At 45.6% G+C, this 22,337-nt stretch overlaps 1 protein-coding gene across 2 annotated transcripts in view; it reads left to right on the top strand.

The window, feature by feature from the left end:
- Positions 1-2,485, top strand: part of frmd8 (FERM domain containing 8) — a 30,895-nt gene extending 28,410 nt beyond the window's left edge. For both annotated transcript variants that reach the window (XM_059641582.1, XM_059641583.1), the window contains exon 11: positions 2,326-2,485. In XM_059641582.1, the coding sequence (XP_059497565.1) occupies positions 2,326-2,444 (119 nt within the window). In that variant the 3' untranslated portion in view covers positions 2,445-2,485. The remainder of the gene's footprint in view (positions 1-2,325) is intronic.
- Positions 2,486-22,337: the final 19,852 nt, after the last annotated feature.

The following is a 22,337-nucleotide window of genomic DNA, read 5'->3' as shown; positions in this document are numbered from 1 at the left end:
TAAAAAGGAATCAGGCAGTTATTTGAAAAAGAATCATAGAATCCCTGCAGTTTAGAAAGAGGCCATTCAACCCAACAAGCCCACACCGACCCTCCGAGCATCCCACCCAGATTCATACCCCCACCGTTTCCCTGTAGTCCCCTAATCTACACATCCCTGAGCACTGTGGAGCAATTTAGCATGGTCAATCCACCCTAACCTGCACGTCTTTGGACTGTGGGAGGAAACCGGAGCACCTGGAGGAAACCCCACACAGACACGGGGAGAATGTGCAAACTCCACACAGGCAGTCGCCTGAGGGTGGAATTGAACCCAGGGCCCTGGTGCCGTGAGGCAGCAGTGATAAACACTGTGCAGCTGTGCCGCCCCATAAAGGGGAATAAGGCAGGAGAATGGTACTGAGTAATTTGCTAATTGAGACAGCCAGTACAGTCTGGATGGGGTGAATTGTCTCTTTCTGCACTGTAAGAATTGTGATCAATTGTCACCTAACTAGTTGAGAACAATAAGGCTGATGTAAATGAACACTGGCTTTTACTTGAGGTAATCTTCAGACAAATTTATCATTCCCAATCTCTTCCCCACCCCCATGCCAATAAATGTGGCTGTCTTTGAATGCTTGCACTATAGTCATTGCACTGTATGTTAGCACAGTGACGCACTGTGCCCTTTGTGGCCACAACTGTTCCTGCATTGAGTGAATAGTGTGTGTCAGGCATTAGGGAAAACAAGTGTGGAAAGTGTCTTATTCATTTACAAGAATGTCTCTGGTGTTGGTGCATTTCCAGGTTTCTGCTGTTAGAGAGCCTCTGTAAGCTATATTTAGAAAGCTTGTTCCAGTTTCAGGAAAGGGGCACTCCATTATTTCAGCATCTCAGTCGGTCTTCCAGTATTCAAATGATCACATTTGTAGCCTGCAGCCTCCTGACCTTAAACTCTCTTCCTCCTGTCTCTCCTCCATCGCTCCTCACAGCAACCGCACCACCGCTACCCCAGCTCCCTCCCCCAAATCCACCCAGCAACCATCGCCACCACCACTACCACACCTCGCCCGAACCCCACACAGAAACCGTGATGACTGACTTATCAAGTGTTCATAGTACTGGCGCTGAGTACTTAATATCTTGGATGTCAGCTGCATTTGTAGCAGTCTCACCTCTAAGTTAGCAGTTGTGGTAGCAAGGTCCATTCCAAGCTGACACTGAGGGAACATTGTACTGCTAGAGATACCATGTTTCAGCTGATAGGTCAAACCCTCATCTCCCCTCCGGGAGGATGTCAAAGATCCTGATGCCACTATAGTCATAGTCATACAGCATGGAAACAGATCTTTCAATCCAACCTGGTCATGCTGACTATAATCCCAAACTAAACTAGTCCCACTTGCCTACTCCTGGCACTCATCCATCCAAACATTTCTTATTTGTACACTTATTCAAATGTCTTTTAAACGCTTTAACAGTACCTTCATCCACCATTTCGTCTAGAATTTTATTTCACACACGGACCATTCTGTCAAAGAAGTTAGCCCTCATCTACCTTCTTAAAACTTTCTCCTGTCACCTTAAAAATATGCCGTCAAGTCTTGAAATCCTCACTTTAGGGAAAAATCACCTGCCGTTCACCTTATCTATACCACTTATGATTTTATAAACATCCATAACGTCGCCCCCTCAATTTTCTACACCCCAGGTGGAAAAAAGTCCTAGCCTATCCAGCCTTTCCTTATACTTTCTGTTGGCAACATTCTGGTAATTCTTTCTGAGCCCTCTCCAATTTAATATCCTTCATTTGACAGGGTGACCAGAACTCGATACTATTCCAGAAGAGGCTTCACCAACGTCCTTTGCAACCTCGCCGTGACATCCCAACTCCTATATTCAAAGATCTGAGCAATAAAGACAAGCGTACTAAACGTCTTGTCTACATGTGCTGCAAACTTCCTAATGAATTATGTACCTGAATCCTGAGGTCCCTGTTCTACAGCATTGCTGTTACCCAAGGCCCTACTTTTAATTGTATAAGTCCTGCCCTTGCTTGTTTTACCAAATTTTCACCACCAATTCAGAGAAAGGTTGGGTATTTCATCCTGGAGCTCGATGGTCAATATTTACCCCTCATCAAGCAAATCAGATTAATAGGCCACAATCATATTTACCTTTTTTGTGGAGCCATGCAAGTTGACTGCAGAAATTTCCTGCATTGTTACAAGGATACCTCAATGTACTTCATTGACTGTGGAGTACTTTACTATGTTCTGCGTTTGAAAAAGGAGACTTATAAATGCAATTTTCTGTTTCTCTTCCTGCTTTCCTCAACCTCCAGGTAAAGAAATCAAGCGCGTGAAGCCAAAGAGGGCAGCATCGTTCTTCACACGGCAGTTGTCCCAGGGTCCAGCCTCTTATACTGCTGTGGAGGTCACAGAGACTCTGGAGCAGGGCTGACCTAACCTGTGGAGAGACACAGATTTCCATGGGAGGGGAGGGAGTGAACGATCGGGGTGGGTGGGGGGTGATGGACTTATGTTCCCAAAGAGGACTGAAGTTGGAGGGGCGGGTGGGGTAATGTGGAAGGAAATGAGACATTTGCCAATGGCAAAAAAGTTATTGGATTTGAGCTTGCAGGGACTGAATTATTGCACAGCACACAACTGTTGTTCGAAGCAACACCTTCAGGAGGGTCCATGAAACCAGACGTTGCAGTATTCGGAGGGTCTCAATCACCCTGTGTTGAACCAGGAGTCTTAGAGGATTCGTAGGGAGAAAGAAATGCATATATATATTTTGTTTATTTAAGAAATAATGAACTGGATTGGAGAAATGTAGCGATTATATGGTGCAGGGGGATAAATCATGTCCTTCAACCCTGGTCCTTTCATTTCTTGGCGAAATCAAGCCCAGTCTTGGGAGAAATGTTTCCTTGCTGTGTTGGATGCCTCACGTGTAAGTGAATTTGTGGTTGCCTCAAATCATTGGGCCCCATGTCAGCAAACATCACCCAGTCTGGCACTAATATAATTGTCTATCTGACTGCGTAACTCGTAGATTGATGCACTGGTAAAATACCTTTAGAATTCTTGGAATAAAGCACAATGTTGAGGCAGGGTAGAGGGAGCTTTCATCTCTGACCTGCTGTTTAGTCGAAAGGAAGATCAAAATGCTGGCACAATACAATAAGTCTGTTGGCCTCTGGAAAAGGAGAGGTTTTCGAAACATTTTGGGTGAGAAGTGCTGGCAGACCTGCTATAGTATTCCAGTATCATCTGCTTTTCATGTTTGTGCTCTCTGTTCTTTTTAGCTTGTGCTAAATACAACTTCTGTCTCGGGGCACTTAGTAGTGATTGATGAGATGGACCAGCAAGAGGCTACTCTTTAGCGCAGACAACAGAAACATGCCCTCAATATTGTGATTGTTTGTACAATGAAGACTTCTAGTTGCTGAGCTTCCATTGCTTCTTTACATTCCTGATCAGTTTCCACTCCCTGTGTGGCAGTTTTAACCTAGAATGCCACTGTACAGGCACTTCCTTCTTCCCTGCCTCACACTCACTTGATCAGAACCCTAGAGAGGTCTGTATATAAGTGTTCCAAATTGCAATCTAACTTCTTTTTTAGAAATTCTTGGTATTTCCCAGTCTAGGTTTGCATCCCTTTCTGTTCTCTTTGCAATCAAGGACTCTGCTCTTTCCTAACTGCTGCCTGCCCCCCCCCCCGCCATCTCCCCCAAAATAAAAAGATTGAGGCCTTGAAATTATGTCGTAAAGTCTCTGAATTCTTGATGAGTTTGTATAGTAATCCTTCCTCTATTTAATCAAGGGCACCAATGTAAAATATATCGTTGGTATCGTCATTGCTGGGCCCAAAGGTTTAACTGGAACTGAGGGTGGTTTAAAGATCATTTTGATATCACATTCCCAAAACAGTGCCTTTTCAATTTTAAACTCAACTGTGTTCTGAACTGTGCAGATCCGAAAAACATTCTGAATATATGCTGTTCTATCTCCCTTCCTGAAAAAAGTCTGACAATGGAATGACTGCACTGAAGTGAATCCAAAGGAAACTGCTGGGTGCATGTACAGCGTCTGTTTCTTTTTCTATTTGCACTACGTAAGGTAACTGATTCCAGAACAATTGAGAATTTAGGAGATTTTTCACTTTATTACCAGTGGTTTAATCTGCTTTTTATGAAGAAACACTTGATTCTATTTAGTCAGTTGGACCTACTAATTGTTAGTGCACACTTTTTGATATTCATACAAATGTATTTCTACTAATGTGAATTAAAGTCTTTCCTTTATAATAAACAGTTCTTTCTCCGACTTTCTTTTAATACTTCTCAAGATTGTACCTTAAGAAGGAGCACTCTTCAGTTTTGCACAGGAGGAGGTACCTTGCTGTGCAGGCTGTTTGAAAGATCTGTCCGCACTTCAGTTTTATCCACACGCACATGTGCGCGCACACACCACCCTACCGTAACCCTGTAAATAGTCCTCTTCAAATGCATGCTGAATTGCCTCTGGAATCTGTTTGTGATTAACCCTTTGGAAAGGATGGATGGAAAATATATTTTCATTATTTCCCCTTTAGTTCTTGTGCCAATTATTCAAAGCCTGGAACCTCAGAAAGCAGGTAAGAATTGCAGATCTTGCTACCTAAAAGAAATTAGCAAACTAGACCGGGTTTTTAAAGCAATGGCTACATGGTCGCCATTAGATTTTTTATTTATTCTGGATTTTTAGTGAATTCATGTTGGGATTTGAGCTAGTAATCCCTGAAGTAGCCCAGTGACGTTACCACTACATCTGACCTCTGACAAGTAGGTGCGTAGTTCTCTGTTACAGACTATGAAAGGGCAAATGCTCTAGCCTGGAGTGTTCTGTCTGTAGCACTCCATGTAAACACAGCAAGTCTGGTTAGTAGGTTGGTCTGGGATTGACCTCATCTATCAGGCAACATTGGAAGGATAGCAAAGTTATATCTGGAGTTACTGTTGAGCATGGATGGATTACTGTAGTCTCTGTCCCTCCTCGCAGATGTGCAATTAGTAACATTGTGGAACTGGAATATATTGGATATGGTGTTTTTTTTTAAAGAATCCAACATGAGATCCATCTGCTGCGATAGTGTATCAACCTTGCAATGTTTCCAGGGCTATGCTGAGAACAGTCCATACACCCAAAGGGAAAAAATCTTTTTTAAAGAAAAATTAATGTTTATTTTTGAGTTGGCCCTAGTGCTTCAATTGACATTTGATGATCTACAACTGATTCAGACAGACGTCTTACCTCACAGAAAAAAGCCCTGGCCCCCTTGTTATTGTTAACTTGGGAGCCCAATTATTGGGACTTGTTCCAGACAATAACCTCAGCCATGGAATATGTGAGCAATGCCTGGGAACCCACGACATTCCTTCCATCTCTATTCGACTTGAATGAAACCAAAACAGAGGCGCTGCCTAAAATAATAGAGCAGGTACAGTGTGTCCAGGCTAAAACACATCCGCACTGACAATGCAGGCAACAAATGGGAAGAGACTGTTTGTATTGGCCTGTGACACTTAGACTTCAAAGCACATACCAGGCTAAACTTGTCTGTTTCTTCTGATGTTCAAAAGATAAGACAAGCACACTGATCAGTCTCGAATGAGGATGCAAGCCTTTTGATAAGATTGGAATATTGGGTAGCCAGCAGCCCCTGAATTGATTTGGCAGATGGATGTTTTTTTTTTGGAGTTCATCAGACTTGGCAAACTTGTCAGGTGCTGCGTTCTATCCATTTTCCTGTCTGTTCCAGAAACCTGAGCAGTAAGTAAAGAGCTGTGGAAGAAGATCAGAGGCTTTTAAAATGTGGTTGAAAAAAATGCCTTCTGTAGACCATAAGACACATGAAAAGATGTTAATCCTTTAAGTGACCATCTTATAGAAGTCTGCATTCTGGACATTTGTTCAGGTCTGAAAGACCATAGATCTCTGTTCTGGTGGTAGAAACAGAAGGCCACAGAATGAGGGGCCAACCTCTGCCATTGAATGATTTTTACATGATCATTGCAGTCATTTTGAACTAGATGCATTGAGGAGAGTGCAGTTTGACATGCACTGCATACCATGATGACAGATCTTTTGGCAGCAATAGCAGCCTTGGCAGAAGACCCTCACTTTGTTCCAACTGTTGTAGGGGGTGACGAAGCATCAAGGTCGTCGTGTGGATGTGAGTCAAGTGTGCAACAACCATATCAATGTCTCAATCTTTTTAAAGCAACTGAGAGCGTTGATGCCATGCTGTGGAATGTTGAGGCATGCATATTTGGATACTCATCCCACCCCCTCTACCTTCCATTGGCAGTACCCTGTGGTTTGCTGAGCCCTTTGTTGTACAGTGCGTAGTGTCCCTGCCTCTGAGCCAGAAGCTCCAGCTTTGAGGTCGACACTGGGACTTAGTGTCACGGCTCAGTTGAGAGAGGCTGTGCCATTGGCTGAGTCCCAGAATTCCTTAAGCAATCAATTTGCCTAATAGACCGATATCTAGGACACAAGTAATTCTCACCAGCAAGGACTTGTGTCAAAGTGGTAGTATTCTTAGCTTTGAGCCAGGTGACAAGGGGTTCAAGTCCCATATGCTTTAGATATGTGTCATGACACAGCTGGACAGATTAATGAAGCTGACTGATCATGTCCCTGCACATGAGCTGGGAAGTCTGGTCTCCAGGGGTGTATAATATCTTTATCCAGGTTGCTGGGAAGTACGTTTAACAGGAAAATGACAGGAATATTCTTCAATAAATCGAAAATACACTTACAGATCTGTAGCAAGTTGCAACTAGATCAATCCAAAGGCTGTCATTAGAGTGGCAGTAGGTGTTTTTGAGTTATGGAAAAACCATCTTATGTCAAACTATCCGTTCTACTCCCAAGCAGCACATTTCTGCAGCTAAAGTCTACATGTATGATCCCACTTGATGTTTAAGTTATAGAGCCGGATGTTGTGTTGCACAACTCTTTCTGTCCAACTTGTCCATGCCAACCAGATATCTTGAATTAGTTTAATCTCATTTGCCAGCAATTGGCCTAAATCCCTTCAAACCCTTCCTATGTAGATACAGTCCTCCCAGCTTACAAGCAGAAATTGAAGAGGGAGGACCCAATGTAGGAAGTATTGCAGTATTGGGCTTAAGTAATGGAAGGGCTTTAATAGGACTGAGTCAGTGGAGTCAAGAACTCAGAGGCTGGCCTAAATGACTATGCCACTACCAATGCAAATTTCATTCGTATGTAGAAGACTAGGAGCTAAAGTAGTTAATCCAATTATTACCCAACTGGAAAACATGGATGAACCAGGAGATCCACTCCCTTCTGAAGTCCAGGTCTAATGTGTACAAGTGGTGCAACCCTGACCTATACAGGAAATCCAGGTACAATCTTTGTAAGACCATGGGAGATGCTAAGAGGCAATACCAAAGTAAGATTGAAGCCCAGACCAACAACACAGACATCTGTTGTTTGAGGCAAGGACTTACACAACATAACAAGTTATGTAGCAAAATTGAACAGAATCACGGGGAGCAATGCATCCTTGTGACAAACTCGGCATTCTATACTTGGGCAGGAGGTCAGTGAAACAATGTCACCTTCCTTCTCTCTCTTTTTCTCCTCTCTCCCCCCCCCCATCCCCATTCATTCATGGGGTGAGTGCACCACTGGCATTTATTGCCCTCCCTAATTACCCAGAGGGCAGTTAAGAGTCTGAGATAACAAGGTGTGGAGCTGGATGAACACAGCAAGCCAAGCAGCATCTTAGGAGCAGGCAAGCTGATGTTTTGGGCCTGGACTCTTCAGAAATCCAGTTCAGAGTCAACCACATTGCTGTGGGTTTGGAGTCACAAGTGAGGATTTTAGTTTCCTTCCCCAGATGGTTGGCAAATGGATTCACACTTGTCATTAGATTCTTAAATTCCAGATATTTATTGAATTTAGATTCCACCATTTGCAATGGTGGGATTTGAACCCAGGTCCCCAAGACATTTATCTGGGTCTCTGGATCAACAGGCTAGTGACATTACCACTAGGCCATCGCCTCCCCTCTATCATCTGTCCCAACAGCCTTGGATGCACCTGTACCCACAATCACTGGTGCAGATGTCAGATTGGCCGCCTTGAGAATGAAACCACTGAAAGTGACTGGCCCAGATGGAGTACACAACCATACGTACAGATCCTGTGCAGACCAGCTGGTGGGAGTATTTGTGGACATCTTTAACCTCTCTTTACTACAGTCCAAAATCCCTACCTGCTTCAAGATGAGCCACCATCAACCCAGTGCTGAAGAAAAATCACTCATCGTGCCTCAATTTCTACTGCCTGGTGGTTCTGGACTCCATCATTATGAAGTGCTTCCAGAGGTTAGTCATGGTTCACATAAAGTCCAGGCTAACAAATTGCCTTGATCCTATGCAATTCACCTACTGTTGTAACCGGTCCACAGCAAATGCCGTCACCCTGGCCCCACACTCATCCCTGGATAACAAGAATACCTTTGTCAGGCTCCTACTTATTGACTACAATTCTACCTTCAACACCATAACTCCAAACCGCTAGACTTAGATCTTGGCTTCCTCCCCTCTGTAACTGGATCCCTGACTTCCCAACACATAGATCCCAATCAGTAAGAATAGGTGACAACGTCTCCTCCACTGTAATGCTCAACAGCAGTGTTCTCAGGCCCCTACTACACTTCTAATGTACTCATGACTGTGTGGCCAAATTACAGTCCCACCCTGTTTACAAGTTTGCTGACAACACTGCCATTGTATATTGGATCTCAAACAATGATGAGACAGAGTACAGGAAACAGATGCAGTGCTAAGCAGCATGGTGTAAAGACAGCATCCCTCCTTCAATGTCACCAAAACAAAGGACTTGGTTATTGACTTCAGGAAGTTTAATTTGGTATCGCCTCTTAGCACCTCTGATAGTCTTACAAAAGTTATACTTGATTTCTTTTATAAGTCAGGGGTATAGAGTGGATAGCCAGAGACTTTTTCCTAGGGTGGAGGTGGCTGTTATGAGAGGTCATTGTTTTAAAGTGAGTTGAGGTAAATATAGGGGAGACGTCAGGGGTAGGTTCTTTACTCTTAGAGTGGTAGGGGCGTGGAATGCATTGCTGGAGAGGGTAGTGAAGTCTGTCTCATTAGGGGTATTTAAGCAGCTATTAGATAGGTATATGGATAACAGTATAAGAAAGTGGAGGTTAGGTAGATCTTAGGTTTAGGGTAAAACTTTGGCACAACATCGTGGGCCACAGGGCCGGTACTGTGCTGTACTGTTCTGTATTCTATGAAGTGGCGCGGAGGGCAAGCACCTGTCTATATCAAGGTGGGGATGATCAGGAGCATCAAGTTTCTGGGATTGATGATCACTAACAATCTATCCTGGACCTCCCACATTGACATGACGGTCAAGAAAGCATAATATCCCTAACTCCCCCAGGAGACGAAGCAAATCTGGCATGTCCAGAAGGACTCTTAACAGTCCTTATAGATGCACCATAGAAAGCATCCTATCCGAATGCATCACATTGTTGTATGGAAAGTTCTGTGCCCAAGATTCAAATGACACAGTAGTGAACAAAGCGTGGTTCATCATACAAACTAGCCTTCCATTCACTGACTCCATTTATACTGCCTGCTACCTTGGGAAAGCAACTAACCTAATCAAAGACCCCTCCCACCCCGGTTATACTCTCTTCCACCCTCGTCTGTCAAGCAGAAGGTATAAAAGTTTGAATACACAAATAAATTCAAGAACATCTTCCTCTCTCAAATGTTAATTCTGCCCTCTCTGCACCTTAACTATGGCTGTAACACTGGTTGTGCACTCTGCGACCCTGACAAAGTTTGTACGGGACAGTTTGCCTGTATGGCACACAAAACAATGCTTTTCACTGTATCTCGGTGCATAACACAATAAGTCAATCAAAAGCGGAAAGTGCTGGAGGAACTCAGCAGAGAGCAGGAGAGATTCTTAGTGAGCCACTGGATGGTGAGAGTAATGTGGCCTTTCCCATAACTATACAACTGCAGATTATAACACGCGCACAATGGTATGTGTTGCCACAACAGCTCGGACTCCCTGAGTGTAACATGCTACCTATCTCTTGCTTGAGTCACCGACTTGACATTCCTGCTCATAGTTCAGGAGAGCAATCCCTCATCCATCTCCTATACTACTTTCTGCTGCATAGAGAGAATAAAAAATTCTACAGTGCTTTCCTTTCTAATCAAGCTGTTCAGAGATGTTATTACACATTGCTGGAGCAAGTGGGACTTGAACAAGAACCTCCTGGTCTAGGGTTAAAGACACTACCACTGCCCTACAGAAGACTCCCTGTGTGACCCATAAGAACAAGAGATGCTTATCCAGAAGTCTTTTACACCCAGTTAAGTACCTTTTTGAAGTGTTGTCACTGTTGCTAATGTTAAATGAAACAGCAACCAAATTGCATTTGGTCCCACAAACTGCTTTTTAGCCCAATGGGAAATAAAAAAATCCAAAAGTACTGCAGATGCTGTAAATCAGGAAACAAAACAGAAGTTGCTGCAAAAGCTCAGTAGGTCTGGCCGACTCTGAAGGAAAAAAAAACAGAGTTATCGTTTCGGGTCCAGTGACCGTTCCTCACAACTGAGGCGTTCTGAGGGAGCGTCACCGGACCCAAAACGCTAACTCTGTTTTTTCTTTCACAGAGGCTGCCAGACCTGCGGTGCTTCTCCAGCAATTTCTGTTTTGTTCAGCCCGATGGGGATAGCTACAGCACTGCTCGTACATGGAAATGAAAAGGCTTGTAAGTCTGCAGTATCTACGGGCCACTGAGCTCAACATGTCCATGTGTTTATGTTTCACAGGTATGAGCTGTCATGCTTCTGTCCAACTCAGAAAAACCCTTTACTTGTACCTAGCCCACTTAAGTATAAACTCATCTTAACAACTCCTTGCAGCACTGCACTCCTTATTGTCACCCGGTCAGCAGAAACCAGTTTCTCCTGAATTCCTGTGAGGCTGGATGAACACAGCAGGCCAAGCAGCATCTCAGGAGCACAAAAGCTGACGTTTCGGGCCTAGACCCTTCATCAGAGAGGGGGATGGGGGGAGGGAACTGGAATAAATAGGGAGAGAGGGGGAGGCGGACCGAAGATGGAGAGCAAAGAAGATAGGTGGAGAGGGTGTAGGTGGGGAGGTAGGGAGGGGATAGGTCAGTCCAGGGAAGACGGACAGGTCAAGGAGGTGGGATGAGGTTAGTAGGTAGCTGGGGGTGCGGCTGGGGGTGGGAGGAAGGGATGGGTGAGAGGAAGAACCGGTTAGGGAGGCAGAGACAGGTTGGACTGGTTTTGGGATGCAGTGGGTGGGGGGGAAGAGCTGGGCTGGTTGTGTGGTGCAGTGGGGGGAGGGGATGAACTGGGCTGGTTTAGGGATGCAGTGGGGGAAGGGGAGATTTTGAAACTGGTGAAGTCCACATTGATACCATATGGCTGCAGGGTTCCCAGGCGGAATATGAGTTGCTGTTCCTGCAACCTTCGGGTGGCATCATTGTGGCAGTGCAGGAGGCCCATGATGGACATGTCATCAAGAGAATGGGAGGGGGAGTGGAAATGGTTTGCGACTGGGAGGTGCAGTTGTTTGTTGCGAACTGAGCGGAGGTGTTCTGCAAAGCGGTCCCCAAGCCTCCGCTTGGTTTCCCCAATGTAGAGAAAGCCGCACCGGGTACAGTGGATGCAGTATACCACATTGGCAGATGTGCAGGTGAACCTCTGCTTAATGTGGAATGTCATCTTGGGGCCTGGGATGGGGGTGAGGGAGGAGGTGTGGGGACAAGTGTAGCATTTCCTGCGGTTGCAGGGGAAGGTGCCGGGTGTGGTGGGGTTGGAGGGCAGTGTGGAGCGAACAAGGGAGTCACGGAGAGAGTGGTCTCTCCGGAAAGCAGACAGGGGTGGGGATGGAAAAATGTCTTGGGTGGTGGGGTCGGATTGTAAATGGCGGAAGTGTCGGAGGATAATGCGTTGTATCCGGAGGTTGGTAGGGTGGTGTGTGAGAACGAGGCACACACTGCATCCCTAAACCAGCCCAGTTCATCCCCTCCCCCCACTGCACCACACAACCAGCCCAGCTCTTCCCCCCCACCCACTGCATCCCAAAACCAGTCCAACCTGTCTCTGCCTCCCTAACCGGTTCTCACACACCACCCTACCAACCTCCGGATACAACGCATTATCCTCCGACACTTCCGCCATTTACAATCCGACCCCACCACCCAAGACATTTTTCCATCCCCACCCCTGTCTGCTTTCCGGAGAGACCACTCTCTCCGTGACTCCCTTGTTCGCTCCACACTGCCCTCCAACCCCACCACACCCGGCACCTTCCCCTGCAACCGCAGGAAATGCTACACTTGTCCCCACACCTCCTCCCTCACCCCCATCCCAGGCCCCAAGATGACATTCCACATTAAGCAGAGGTTCACCTGCACATCTGCCAATGTGGTATACTGCATCCACTGTACCCGGTGCGGCTTTCTCTACATTGGGGAAACCAAGCGGAGGCTTGGGGACCGCTTTGCAGAACACCTCCGCTCAGTTCGCAACAAACAACTGCACCTCCCAGTCGCAAACCATTTCCACTCCCCCTCCCATTCTCTTGATGACATGTCCATCATGGGCCTCCTGCACTGCCACAATGATGCCACCCGAAGGTTGCAGGAACAGCAACTCATATTCCGCCTGGGAACCCTGCAGCCATATGGTATCAATGTGGACTTCACCAGTTTCAAAATCTCCCCTTCCCCCACTGCATCCCTAAACCAGCCCAGTTCATCCCCTCCCCCCACTGCACCACACAACCAGCCCAGCTCTTCCCCCCCACCCACTGCATCCCAAAACCAGTCCAACCTGTCTCTGCCTCCCTAACCGGTTCTTCCTCTCACCCATCCCTTCCTCCCACCCCAAGCCGCACCCCCAGCTACCTACTAACCTCATCCCACCTCCTTGACCTGTCCGTCTTCCCTGGACTGACCTATCCCCTCCCTACCTCCCCACCTACACCCTCTCCACCTATCTTCTTTGCTCTCCATCTTTGGTCCGCCTCCCCCTCTCCCTATTTATTCCAGTTCCCTCTCCCCATCCCCCTCTCTGATGAAGGGTCCAGGCCCGAAACGTCAGCTTTTGTGCTCCTGAGATGCTGCTGGGCCTGCTGTGTTCATCCAGCCTCACATTTTATTATCTTGGAATCTCCAGCATCTGCAGTTCCCATTATCTCTCCTGAATTCCTGTTTGATTTATTACTGATGTGTATTCATGACTCCACATTTGAATAGGTTTCTCTCACTGTTGTGTTCCATATAGCTGGTGCAGTGGTAGTGCTTCTACCCCTGGACCAGGCAGCCAAAGCTCAAGTCCCACTTGCTCCAGAGGTGTGTAATCACATCCCTGAGGAGGTTGGTTAGGAAAAGTAGGGTAAATAATTAACAGCTATAACATGGAGGCTGCACTGTGGATCAGAGGAAAACTTAAATTGAGAGTGTTAGCTTTAATCAACACACTGCGTGCATGCACATAATGTTAATGATGAACATTTTGTACTTTGTTTCACATTTTAGTGAAATCATCACTGCAAAATACTGTCACAGGGGATTGGTTAGCTCAGTTGGATGGACGACTAGTTTGCAATGCAGAGCAATGCAACCAGGGTTTATAGCTGAGGTCACCACAGATGTTCTGCGTTCTCAACCTGGCCCCTCAACCTCAAATTAAACTCATCGTCAGTTTGACCTCTCTAATGAGGGAGCGGCTTTGTTGTCCTCAGGGACAATGGTGACTTTAACTTTACCTAAAACGTTGTTGTCACAATATCCGTATTTGTTAAAATTATGCGTTTAGCTGGTATTTGTGACACATCACCACTGACCACTGTCTATCGCACGTGACATTAAGCCAATTTCTAAAATTTAAAATACAAGATATACTTTGTTTTACACCTCATTTCTGTAACCTGATACACTCTTTCAAAAAAGGGTACCGATTGCTGGTATTTGTAATTATATCTATACAATACCGCTGCTAGTATGCATGCTCTTTAATGTCAGCAAGTACAGCCTTAAATTTAATCTTTTTTGGTTGATGAGGTCTACTTCAACTCAATGGCAGGTGACTGGCCATTGCACTCTGTGCAGTGAGGTATTGTCTCGTATCAGAAACAGTCCTGTTTGATAAAGGAGAAGGCGAATAATCAGATGTTGCCTATTGCATGCTATGTGCCACTTGGAACCAACTTCATTGAAGTGAAATGATCCTTTCCCTTATTTCTTCCTTCAAAGTCTCAGATTTGCCACAGGTTTTGCCAGTCAGCTTCCTTTTCGTAACTAAGCCTAGATATCTCAGGAATGCATCGATACAACTAATTGCCAAGGCTTCTCTGTTGCTCTAATCTATGGTTTTTGTTGTGTCTGAGACTGTCCTGTGGGAGGCTCTGGTCTGCGTTAACAATTAAGTGGAATGTGTAATCTAGCGCCTGTAATCTTTTATCAGTTGGCTTAGCCATTCATGTACACAGAAACATCCAGATCTCTTTGTGGAAGGGTGCGCCTTACTGGGTACACATCATAATAACACAAGAAATAGGAGCAAGAGTAGGCTATTCGGCCCCTCCAGTCTGCTTCCCCCATTCAGTACGATCATGGCTGATCTTTTCATGGATTCATCTCCACTCACTCGCCCGCTCACCATAACCCTTAATACCTTTACTGTTCAAAAATCTATCTTTGACTTAAAAACATTCAATGAGGTAGCCTCAGCTGCTTCACTGGGCAGGGAGTTCCAGATTGGTAACCCTTTGGGTGAAGAAGCTCCTCCTCAACTCCGTCCTAAGTCTTTTCTCCCTTATTTTGAGGCTATGCCTCCTCGGTCTGGTTTCACCACCCCCCACCCCCTGACCCCGACAGTGGAAACGACCCCCTCCCCCCGGTTTCTATCTTGTCTGTTCCCTTCATAATTTTATATCTTTCTGTTAGGGCAGCACGGTGGCTCAGTAGTTAGCGCTGCTGCCTTACGGTTCCAGGGACCCAGTTTTGATTCCACCCTTGGGCTACTGTCCGTGTGGAGTTTGCATATTCTCCCCATGTATACGTGGGTTTCTTCCGGGTGCTCTGATTTCCTCCCACAGTCCAAAGGATATGCAGGCTAGGTGGATTGGCTGTGCTAAATTCCCTGTAGTGTTTGGGGATGTGGAGATTAAGTGAGTTGTAGGGCAGTGTGGAACTTATTGCGCCCAAGGGCCTGTTTCCACACCTGTAGGAATTCTATGATAAGAATTCCAAACCCCCCGCCCCCATCACCTCATTCTTCTAAATTCCAGCGAGTACAGTCCCAGTCTACTGAATCTCTCCTCATAAGCCAACCCTCTCAACCCCAGTTTGGCCTAGTGAACCTCCTCTGTGTCCCATCCAGTGCCAGTCCGTCCACCCTCCAAGTAGGGAGATCTAAGCTGAACACAGTATTCCAGGTGTGGCTTTTCCAGCTGTAGCATAACTTCCCTGTTTTTAAACTCCATCCCTCCAGCAATGGAGGACAATTTGCCTCCTTATTATCTGTTACAACCGCAAACCAACCTTTTTGTGATTCCCATCTTTGTATCATAAAGGAAGAGAATTTTTTTTTGTTCATGCTTTTCCATAACCTCAGGACCTCCTGTGACCACTGCACAGTCGCTGAGAAGAGCGCTGCTAACTCTGGACTGTAACTCAGCAAGGAAGCATTTTTTAAAAAATCATTCACAGAATGAAGGCGTTGCTGGCTAGGCAGCATTTATTACCCATCCCTAATTACCCAGAGGGCAGTTAAGGGTTAGCCACATTGCTGTAGGTTTGGAGTCACATGTAGGCCAGCCCAGGTAAGGATAGCAGTTTCCTTCCCTAAAGGGTGCTAGTGAACCAGATGGGATCTTTCCCCCCAACAATGGATTCACAGTCATCATTAACCTCTTAACTCCGGATATTTATTGAATTCAAATTCCACCCACATCTCCAGAATGTTATAGGGGTTTCCGGATTAACAAAGCAGTGATAATATCACTAGGCCGTCGCCTCCCCCCTGAGCACTTTCAAGGTGAAATAAAATCTATCCATACAAACACAGAGATTGACAGATGGGAAGTGCCCAGCTCGCCTGTCAAAGCCTTCGCTTGCCTGAAGCTTTGTAACCAATGTTTCTCCCTATGCCCTTCACAACTTGGTGAGAAAACGTGGAGAGGCAAAAGACAGGAAAACTAGAAGGCGTTAGAGGGGCTGGGGAAATAATGCTCAAGGAAATTCTTCTCCAATGATAAAAACTCTGCCCATGAATAGCACATGTGAAATATCTTGCAGAGTAAACTACAGAATGACAAAAATTGTCTTAGTTCTCCGTTCAACCATAGAGCAATATCAGAGCCATCCTCTTCCTTGAGATGGGGATAGCCACAGGAGACTCCTGAACTACTTACCTACCTCTCGTATCTACGCTTTTTGTACCTTCCAACAGAGACCTTGGAGTGCAGGTTCATAGTTTCTTGAAAATGGAATCGCAGGTAGACAGGATAGTGAGGAAAGTGTTTGGTATGCCTGTCTTTATTGGCCAGTGCATTGAGCATAGCATTTGGGACGTCATGTTGTGGCTGTGCAGTACATCGGCTAGGCTACTTCTGGAATATTGCGTGCTATTCTGGGCTCCCTGCTATAGGAAGGGTGTTGAGAAACTTGAAATTCCAAAGGGCAATGTACAGAAACCTGGAAACTCTCTTGAGACCTAGCATTAAATGCTGCAGAAATCTCTTAGAGAGAAAAATAATATCGAGAGACTGGATTTCAATGTAAGAAGATGTTGGTTTACTTTATGAAGGTTAAACTAGATCAAACAGTTCTTTCTGATCAGTGATCTAACCCGGCAAGAGTCAGAGAACAAGTGAGTGCAAACATCTGAAGTGTTAATGGAAAATCGCTTATACTGTGGTGGTTTACAACAGGTAGATTAAACATGGAAGGCCATTAGTTTGTTTTCAGTTCAGAATAATTAAGGATTAATATTAGTTTAGAAAACTCAGTGGTTGAAATTCTTAGTGTAGTTTTGGGCAAGACCTGATGGGTCAGAAGCAAGAAAATTAAATTACTGGGAAAGGAGATTTTCTTAAAGCAGGTCAGAGAAACGATGATTACCACCATAGAATAGTTTTTAAATTGTGCATCTTCCAGACCAGGAATTTTTTGAATCTGCAGATTATTAAAAGCTCTGAAAGTCTAAGCTCCCAGTTTTGTGAGTACAGGGGGTTCTGCTGTAACATATAGGGGAACCCTATTACTAAAATGCAAACTTGTGTTGACTATAACCCAAGACCATCGGTGGACCTTATTGTTGATGTTTTGGAAGATGTTTTCAGAAAAAAGTTGGGATTTCAAGATTCTCCTCATCCTGGATAATGTACCAAGCTATCCTCCCACCACTACTGAGCTTCCTGAAAACATCAAGGTACTATATCTACCCAACAACACAACCTCTCTCCTTCAACCCATGGACCAGGACACAATAACAGCTTTTTGAAGCTTATTATTTCAGGCGCACATTTAAGAGATGTCAGTAAGGACTGCTCGCATGCAGTTTGGCAGAAGTTCTCCCGGATTTTTTTTCAAGATTTTAAAGGCTTTTTTCAGTCAGAGGAGCTCCCAAGAATCAAAGAGCATGGTGTTGATCTTGCAAAGCAAGTTGGATTTGAAGACGTGGAGAGTGAGGATGCTGAAGAGCTGCCCAAGTCCCGCTGCGAAGACCTGTCTACAGCTGAACTACAATGACTTGTCACTGAGACGGGAAGTGGAAGACAGAACTGAAGAAGATGAAGTCCAGGATGCAGCACCACGAGAGCTTTCCTGAGGGAAACTGAGAAGCAGTTGCAGATTTTAGAGGACAACGATTACAATGTAGAATGCAGCAGGGTAGCAGTTTAGATCATTTGGCACCCTATGAACGGCTTCTTCATGAGAAAAGAAAAATGGCAAAGCAGCAAAAACTGGATACCTTCTTTTTAAGCCAACCCCCAAGAAACAGAAGACAACAAGCCACAGCCACCCATTAGCTAATTTTCTCCCTAACCCTGCAACTGTAACTGTACCTCAAGGAGATGATGGTGAAGACCCTCAGCACATGAATTAACAGCAAAATGACCTCGAAACCTCCTCCCCCATCGAGTCATCTTGACAGTTTTTTTCAAGATAAGGTGTTAAATTTACTTTTATTTCATTATTAGATATGAACTAAACATTTATTCACACTGTGCTATCCTTTGTGTTAAGCTTTTGAGGGATTTTTGTGCAATTTTTGAGTGATATTTTTAAGTCTGCTTTTCCCATCAACCCTACTATTTCTACAGTGCTATCTTCTATAACACAATGCTACACAGGAATGCACCTATTGCTTTATACCAAAGCCCCCTGTAATCATGTAAGAAAATGTAACATTTCACATGGGAAAAAAAAACTGAGGAGAATCAGTTACACAATCAGTTAAGAGCCTGCCTGACCTCTCAAGTAGACAAAACAGATGTGTACAGAATCCTGACTTCTGAAGGACTCTTGACTTCTCTTCACTGATGCTGCCAGACGTGCTGAGATTTTCCAGAAACTCCTGTTTTTGTTTCTGATTCACGCATCCACAGGTCTTTTGATATTTATTCTGCAGAATCCTATCTGAGAAAGTGAAACAGGAGGGGATATCTCTACAACATGGCCAACAGTTGTCCATCAAATAACATTGAAGTGCAACGAAAGAGAAAGATTTGTCAAATTTTCGAGCTGACCACAATGTTTGGCAAAGAGAATTGTCCTCATTTACTACATTGTTGGATTTCCTCTCTCAGCTGTTGCAAAAGATTTTGTGTGAAATGACTGGGTTCCTGGAAGTCAAAGAACATACAGTAATGAGAAGTAACTTGGCAGTTTTTGACATCAAAGCCCCAGGTTGGCAGCAAAGTAAGGCAAGCTGTCCGACTTTGGTATGTTTTTACTGTGGGGAAGGTTTTATCCTGCATTTCCTTATACCGTACCTATCCTAGGAGATCTTTACTTTGTACCTAACCCTGTGCTGTATCTGTTCGGGACAGTCCAGAGGGAGCTTTGCTTCAGGTTTAAAAGAGTCAAGGTAACTCTGTATCTAACCTTGTGCTGTCCCCGTCCTGGAAGTGTTCGATGGGGGATAGTGTAATGGGAGATTTACTTTATGTCTATCCCCATGTTGTCCCTTTTCTGGGAATGTTTTACAAGGACAGTGTAATGGGAGCTTTATTCACTATTTATCTGTGTTTTGTACCTGTCCTGAGAATGTTTGATTAGGACAGTGTAGAGGAAGCTTTACTCTGTATCGAACCCCGTGCTGTTCATGTCCTGGGAGTATTTGATCGGGGACAGGGTAGAGGGAGCTTGACTCTGTATCTAATCCTGTGCTGTCCCTGTCCTGGGAGTGTTTGATGGGGGGGACAGTGTAGAGGAAGCTTTACTCTGTATCTAACCCCGTGCTGTCCCTGTCCTGGGAGTGTTTGATGGGGGACAGTGTAGAGAGAGCTTGACTCTGTATCTAACCCTGTGCTGTCCCTGTCCTGGGAGTGTTTGACAGGGGAAGTATAGAGCTTTACTCTGTATCTAACCCTGTGCTGTCCCTGTCTAGGGAGTGTTTGATAGGGGCAGTGTAGAGCTTTACTCTGTATCTAACCCCGTGCTGTCCCTGTCCTGGGAGTGTTCGATGGGGGATAGTGTAATGGGAGATTTACTTTATGTCTATCCCCATGTTGTCCCTTTTCTGGGAATGTTTTACAAGGACAGTGTAATGGGAGCTTTATTCACTATTTATCTGTGTTTTGTACCTGTCCTGAGAATGTTTGATTAGGACAGTGTAGAGGGAGCTTTACTCTGTATCGAACCCCGTGCTGTTCATGTCCTGGGAGTATTTGATCGGGGACAGGGTAGAGGGAGCTTGACTCTGTATCTAACCCCGTGCTGTCCCTGTCCTGGGAGTGTTTGATGGGGGGGACAGTGTAGAGGAAGCTTTACTCTGTATCTAACCCCGTGCTGTCCCTGTCCTGGGAGTGTTTGATGGGGGACAGTGTAGAGAGAGCTTGACTCTGTATCTAACCCCGTGCTGTCCCTGTCCTGGGAGTGTTTGATGGGGGGGACAGTGTAGAGGAAGCTTTACTCTGTATCTAACCCCGTGCTGTCCCTGTCTTGGGAGTGTTTGATGGGGGACAGTGTAGAGAGAGCTTGACTCTGTATCTAACCCTGTGCTGTCCCTGTCCTGGGAGTGTTTGACAGGGGCAGTATAGAGCTTTACTCTGTATCTAACCCTGTGCTGTCCCTGTCTTGGGAGTGTTTGATAGGGGCAGTATAGAGCTTTACTCTGTATCTAACCCTGTGCTGTCCCTGTCCTGGGAGTGTTTGATGGGGGCAGTATAGAGGGAGCTTTACTCTGTATCTAACCCTGTGCTGTCCCTGTCCTGGGAGTGTTTGATGGGGGGGACAGTGTAGAGGCAGGTTTACTCTGTATCTAACCCCGTGCTGTCCCTGTCCTGGGAGTGTTTGATGGGGGGGACAGTGTAGAGGAAGCTTTACTCTGTATCTAACCCTGTGCTGTCCCTGTCCTGGGAGTGTTTGATGGGGGGGACAGTGTAGAGGAAGCTTTACTCTGTATCTAACCCCGTGCTGTCCCTGTCCTGGGAGTGTTTGATGGGGGGGGACAGTGTAGAGGCAGGTTTACTTTGTATCTATCCCCATGCTGTCCCTGTCCCTGTCCTGGGAGTGCTTTATGAGGACAGCATAGGACCTTACGAGGTCCTCGTAAAGCACTCCCAGGACAGCATAGAGGTAGCTTTACTCCATATCTAACCTTGTTTCATTTTTCAAACTTTACGTCATGATTCGGTCCAAGACCCCGAGAATCCTTATTTGGAGAAAACTGCTTGAATTGGGACTTCAAATTGCGCTGTGTGTTTCTTTTAACCTGACCTAGTCACTTGTCAACGACAACAGCAAGAAAAGCCGAAGTTGTTGGAAAAGCTCAGCAGGTCCGGCAGCATCTGTGGAGGAGAAAACAGAGTTAACCTTTCGCGTCCGGTGAACCTTCCTCTGAACTGATGGTGGCCGGTAAAATGTCAGTTTATATGCAGAAAATAGGGAGGTGGGTGGGGTAGGGAGTAAATGATAAGATAGAGCCCAAAGAGAGAGAAAGACAGTTGGACAGACAAAGGAGTTGCTAACAATCAGGCTGGGAGGGTGAATACTTGTTAATGGAGACTGTTAGTGACTAACAACAGGGAGTGTATAGTGGCAGGCTATGTGGTAACAAGGCCTGGTGTGAGGGGTGGGGGTCTGGGACATGGGAAAGTTTAGGCCCTAAAATTATTGAACTCATCATTGAGTCCAGACGGCTGTCGGGTCCCCAAGCAGAAAATGAGGTGTTGTTCCTCCAGCTTGTATTGGGTTTCACTGGAACACTGTAGCAAGCCGGAAATAGAGATGTCGGCCAGAGCAGGCTGGTGCATTAAAGTGCAGGTAACAGGTAGTTCAGGGTCTCTTGTGCGAGCAGAACGTAGATGCCAAGTCTACGCTTCGTCTTCCCAATGTAGAGGAGACCACATTGTGAGCAGCGAATGCAGTAGACGAGATTCTTGGAAGTGCAGGTGAAGTGTTGCTTCACCTAGGAGGTATGTTTGGGCTCTTGGATAGTGGGGAGGGAGGAAGTAAATGGGCAGTCACTTGTGTAGTTGGATTATCAGTTTAAGCATTGAAAGACGTGTCATTGTTGTGACCTAATTCCTGCAGTTGGCTGCCCCCATAAGTGACAATATAAAGGGGAAGGTTGGAGGCTGTATTTCTGGTTTGAATATCTGGTGATATTAATGGAGAGTCTGCCCAGCAGCTTCTGCTCTCTATCCTTGAATGACAAGAGGATGCTTGGCCCTGGGTCTCTCGACTTCCCATACTGGTCTCCCTAGCAACGGCTAGCCTGAAAATAAACAAGAGATGGACACGCAATCATTGCCTGCTGGCCCCGCCAACAACTGGCAGACGATTGTCCTCTGAGATTTGGAGCGGCTCGCCAAGTTACAGAGGGAGGGGGAGAGAAATGAACGAAGGAACATTTCTTTTTCTTGCATACAGGGAACGTGTTTAGCAGCGTTCTGGCAGTAAGGAGGTCAGCCGTAGGGCTCCCAGTGGGATGATTCCACAAAACATCCTGGGCTGCAGAAAGCTCCCAGAGCCGCGAACCGTCCACGTTCTGGGGACCTTATT

This window comes from Stegostoma tigrinum, chromosome 42, assembly GCF_030684315.1.
Source record: "Stegostoma tigrinum isolate sSteTig4 chromosome 42, sSteTig4.hap1, whole genome shotgun sequence".
In the NCBI taxonomy this organism is placed as follows: Eukaryota; Metazoa; Chordata; class Chondrichthyes; order Orectolobiformes; family Stegostomatidae; genus Stegostoma; species Stegostoma tigrinum.
This window is presented reverse-complemented; position numbering and strand designations above follow the sequence as displayed.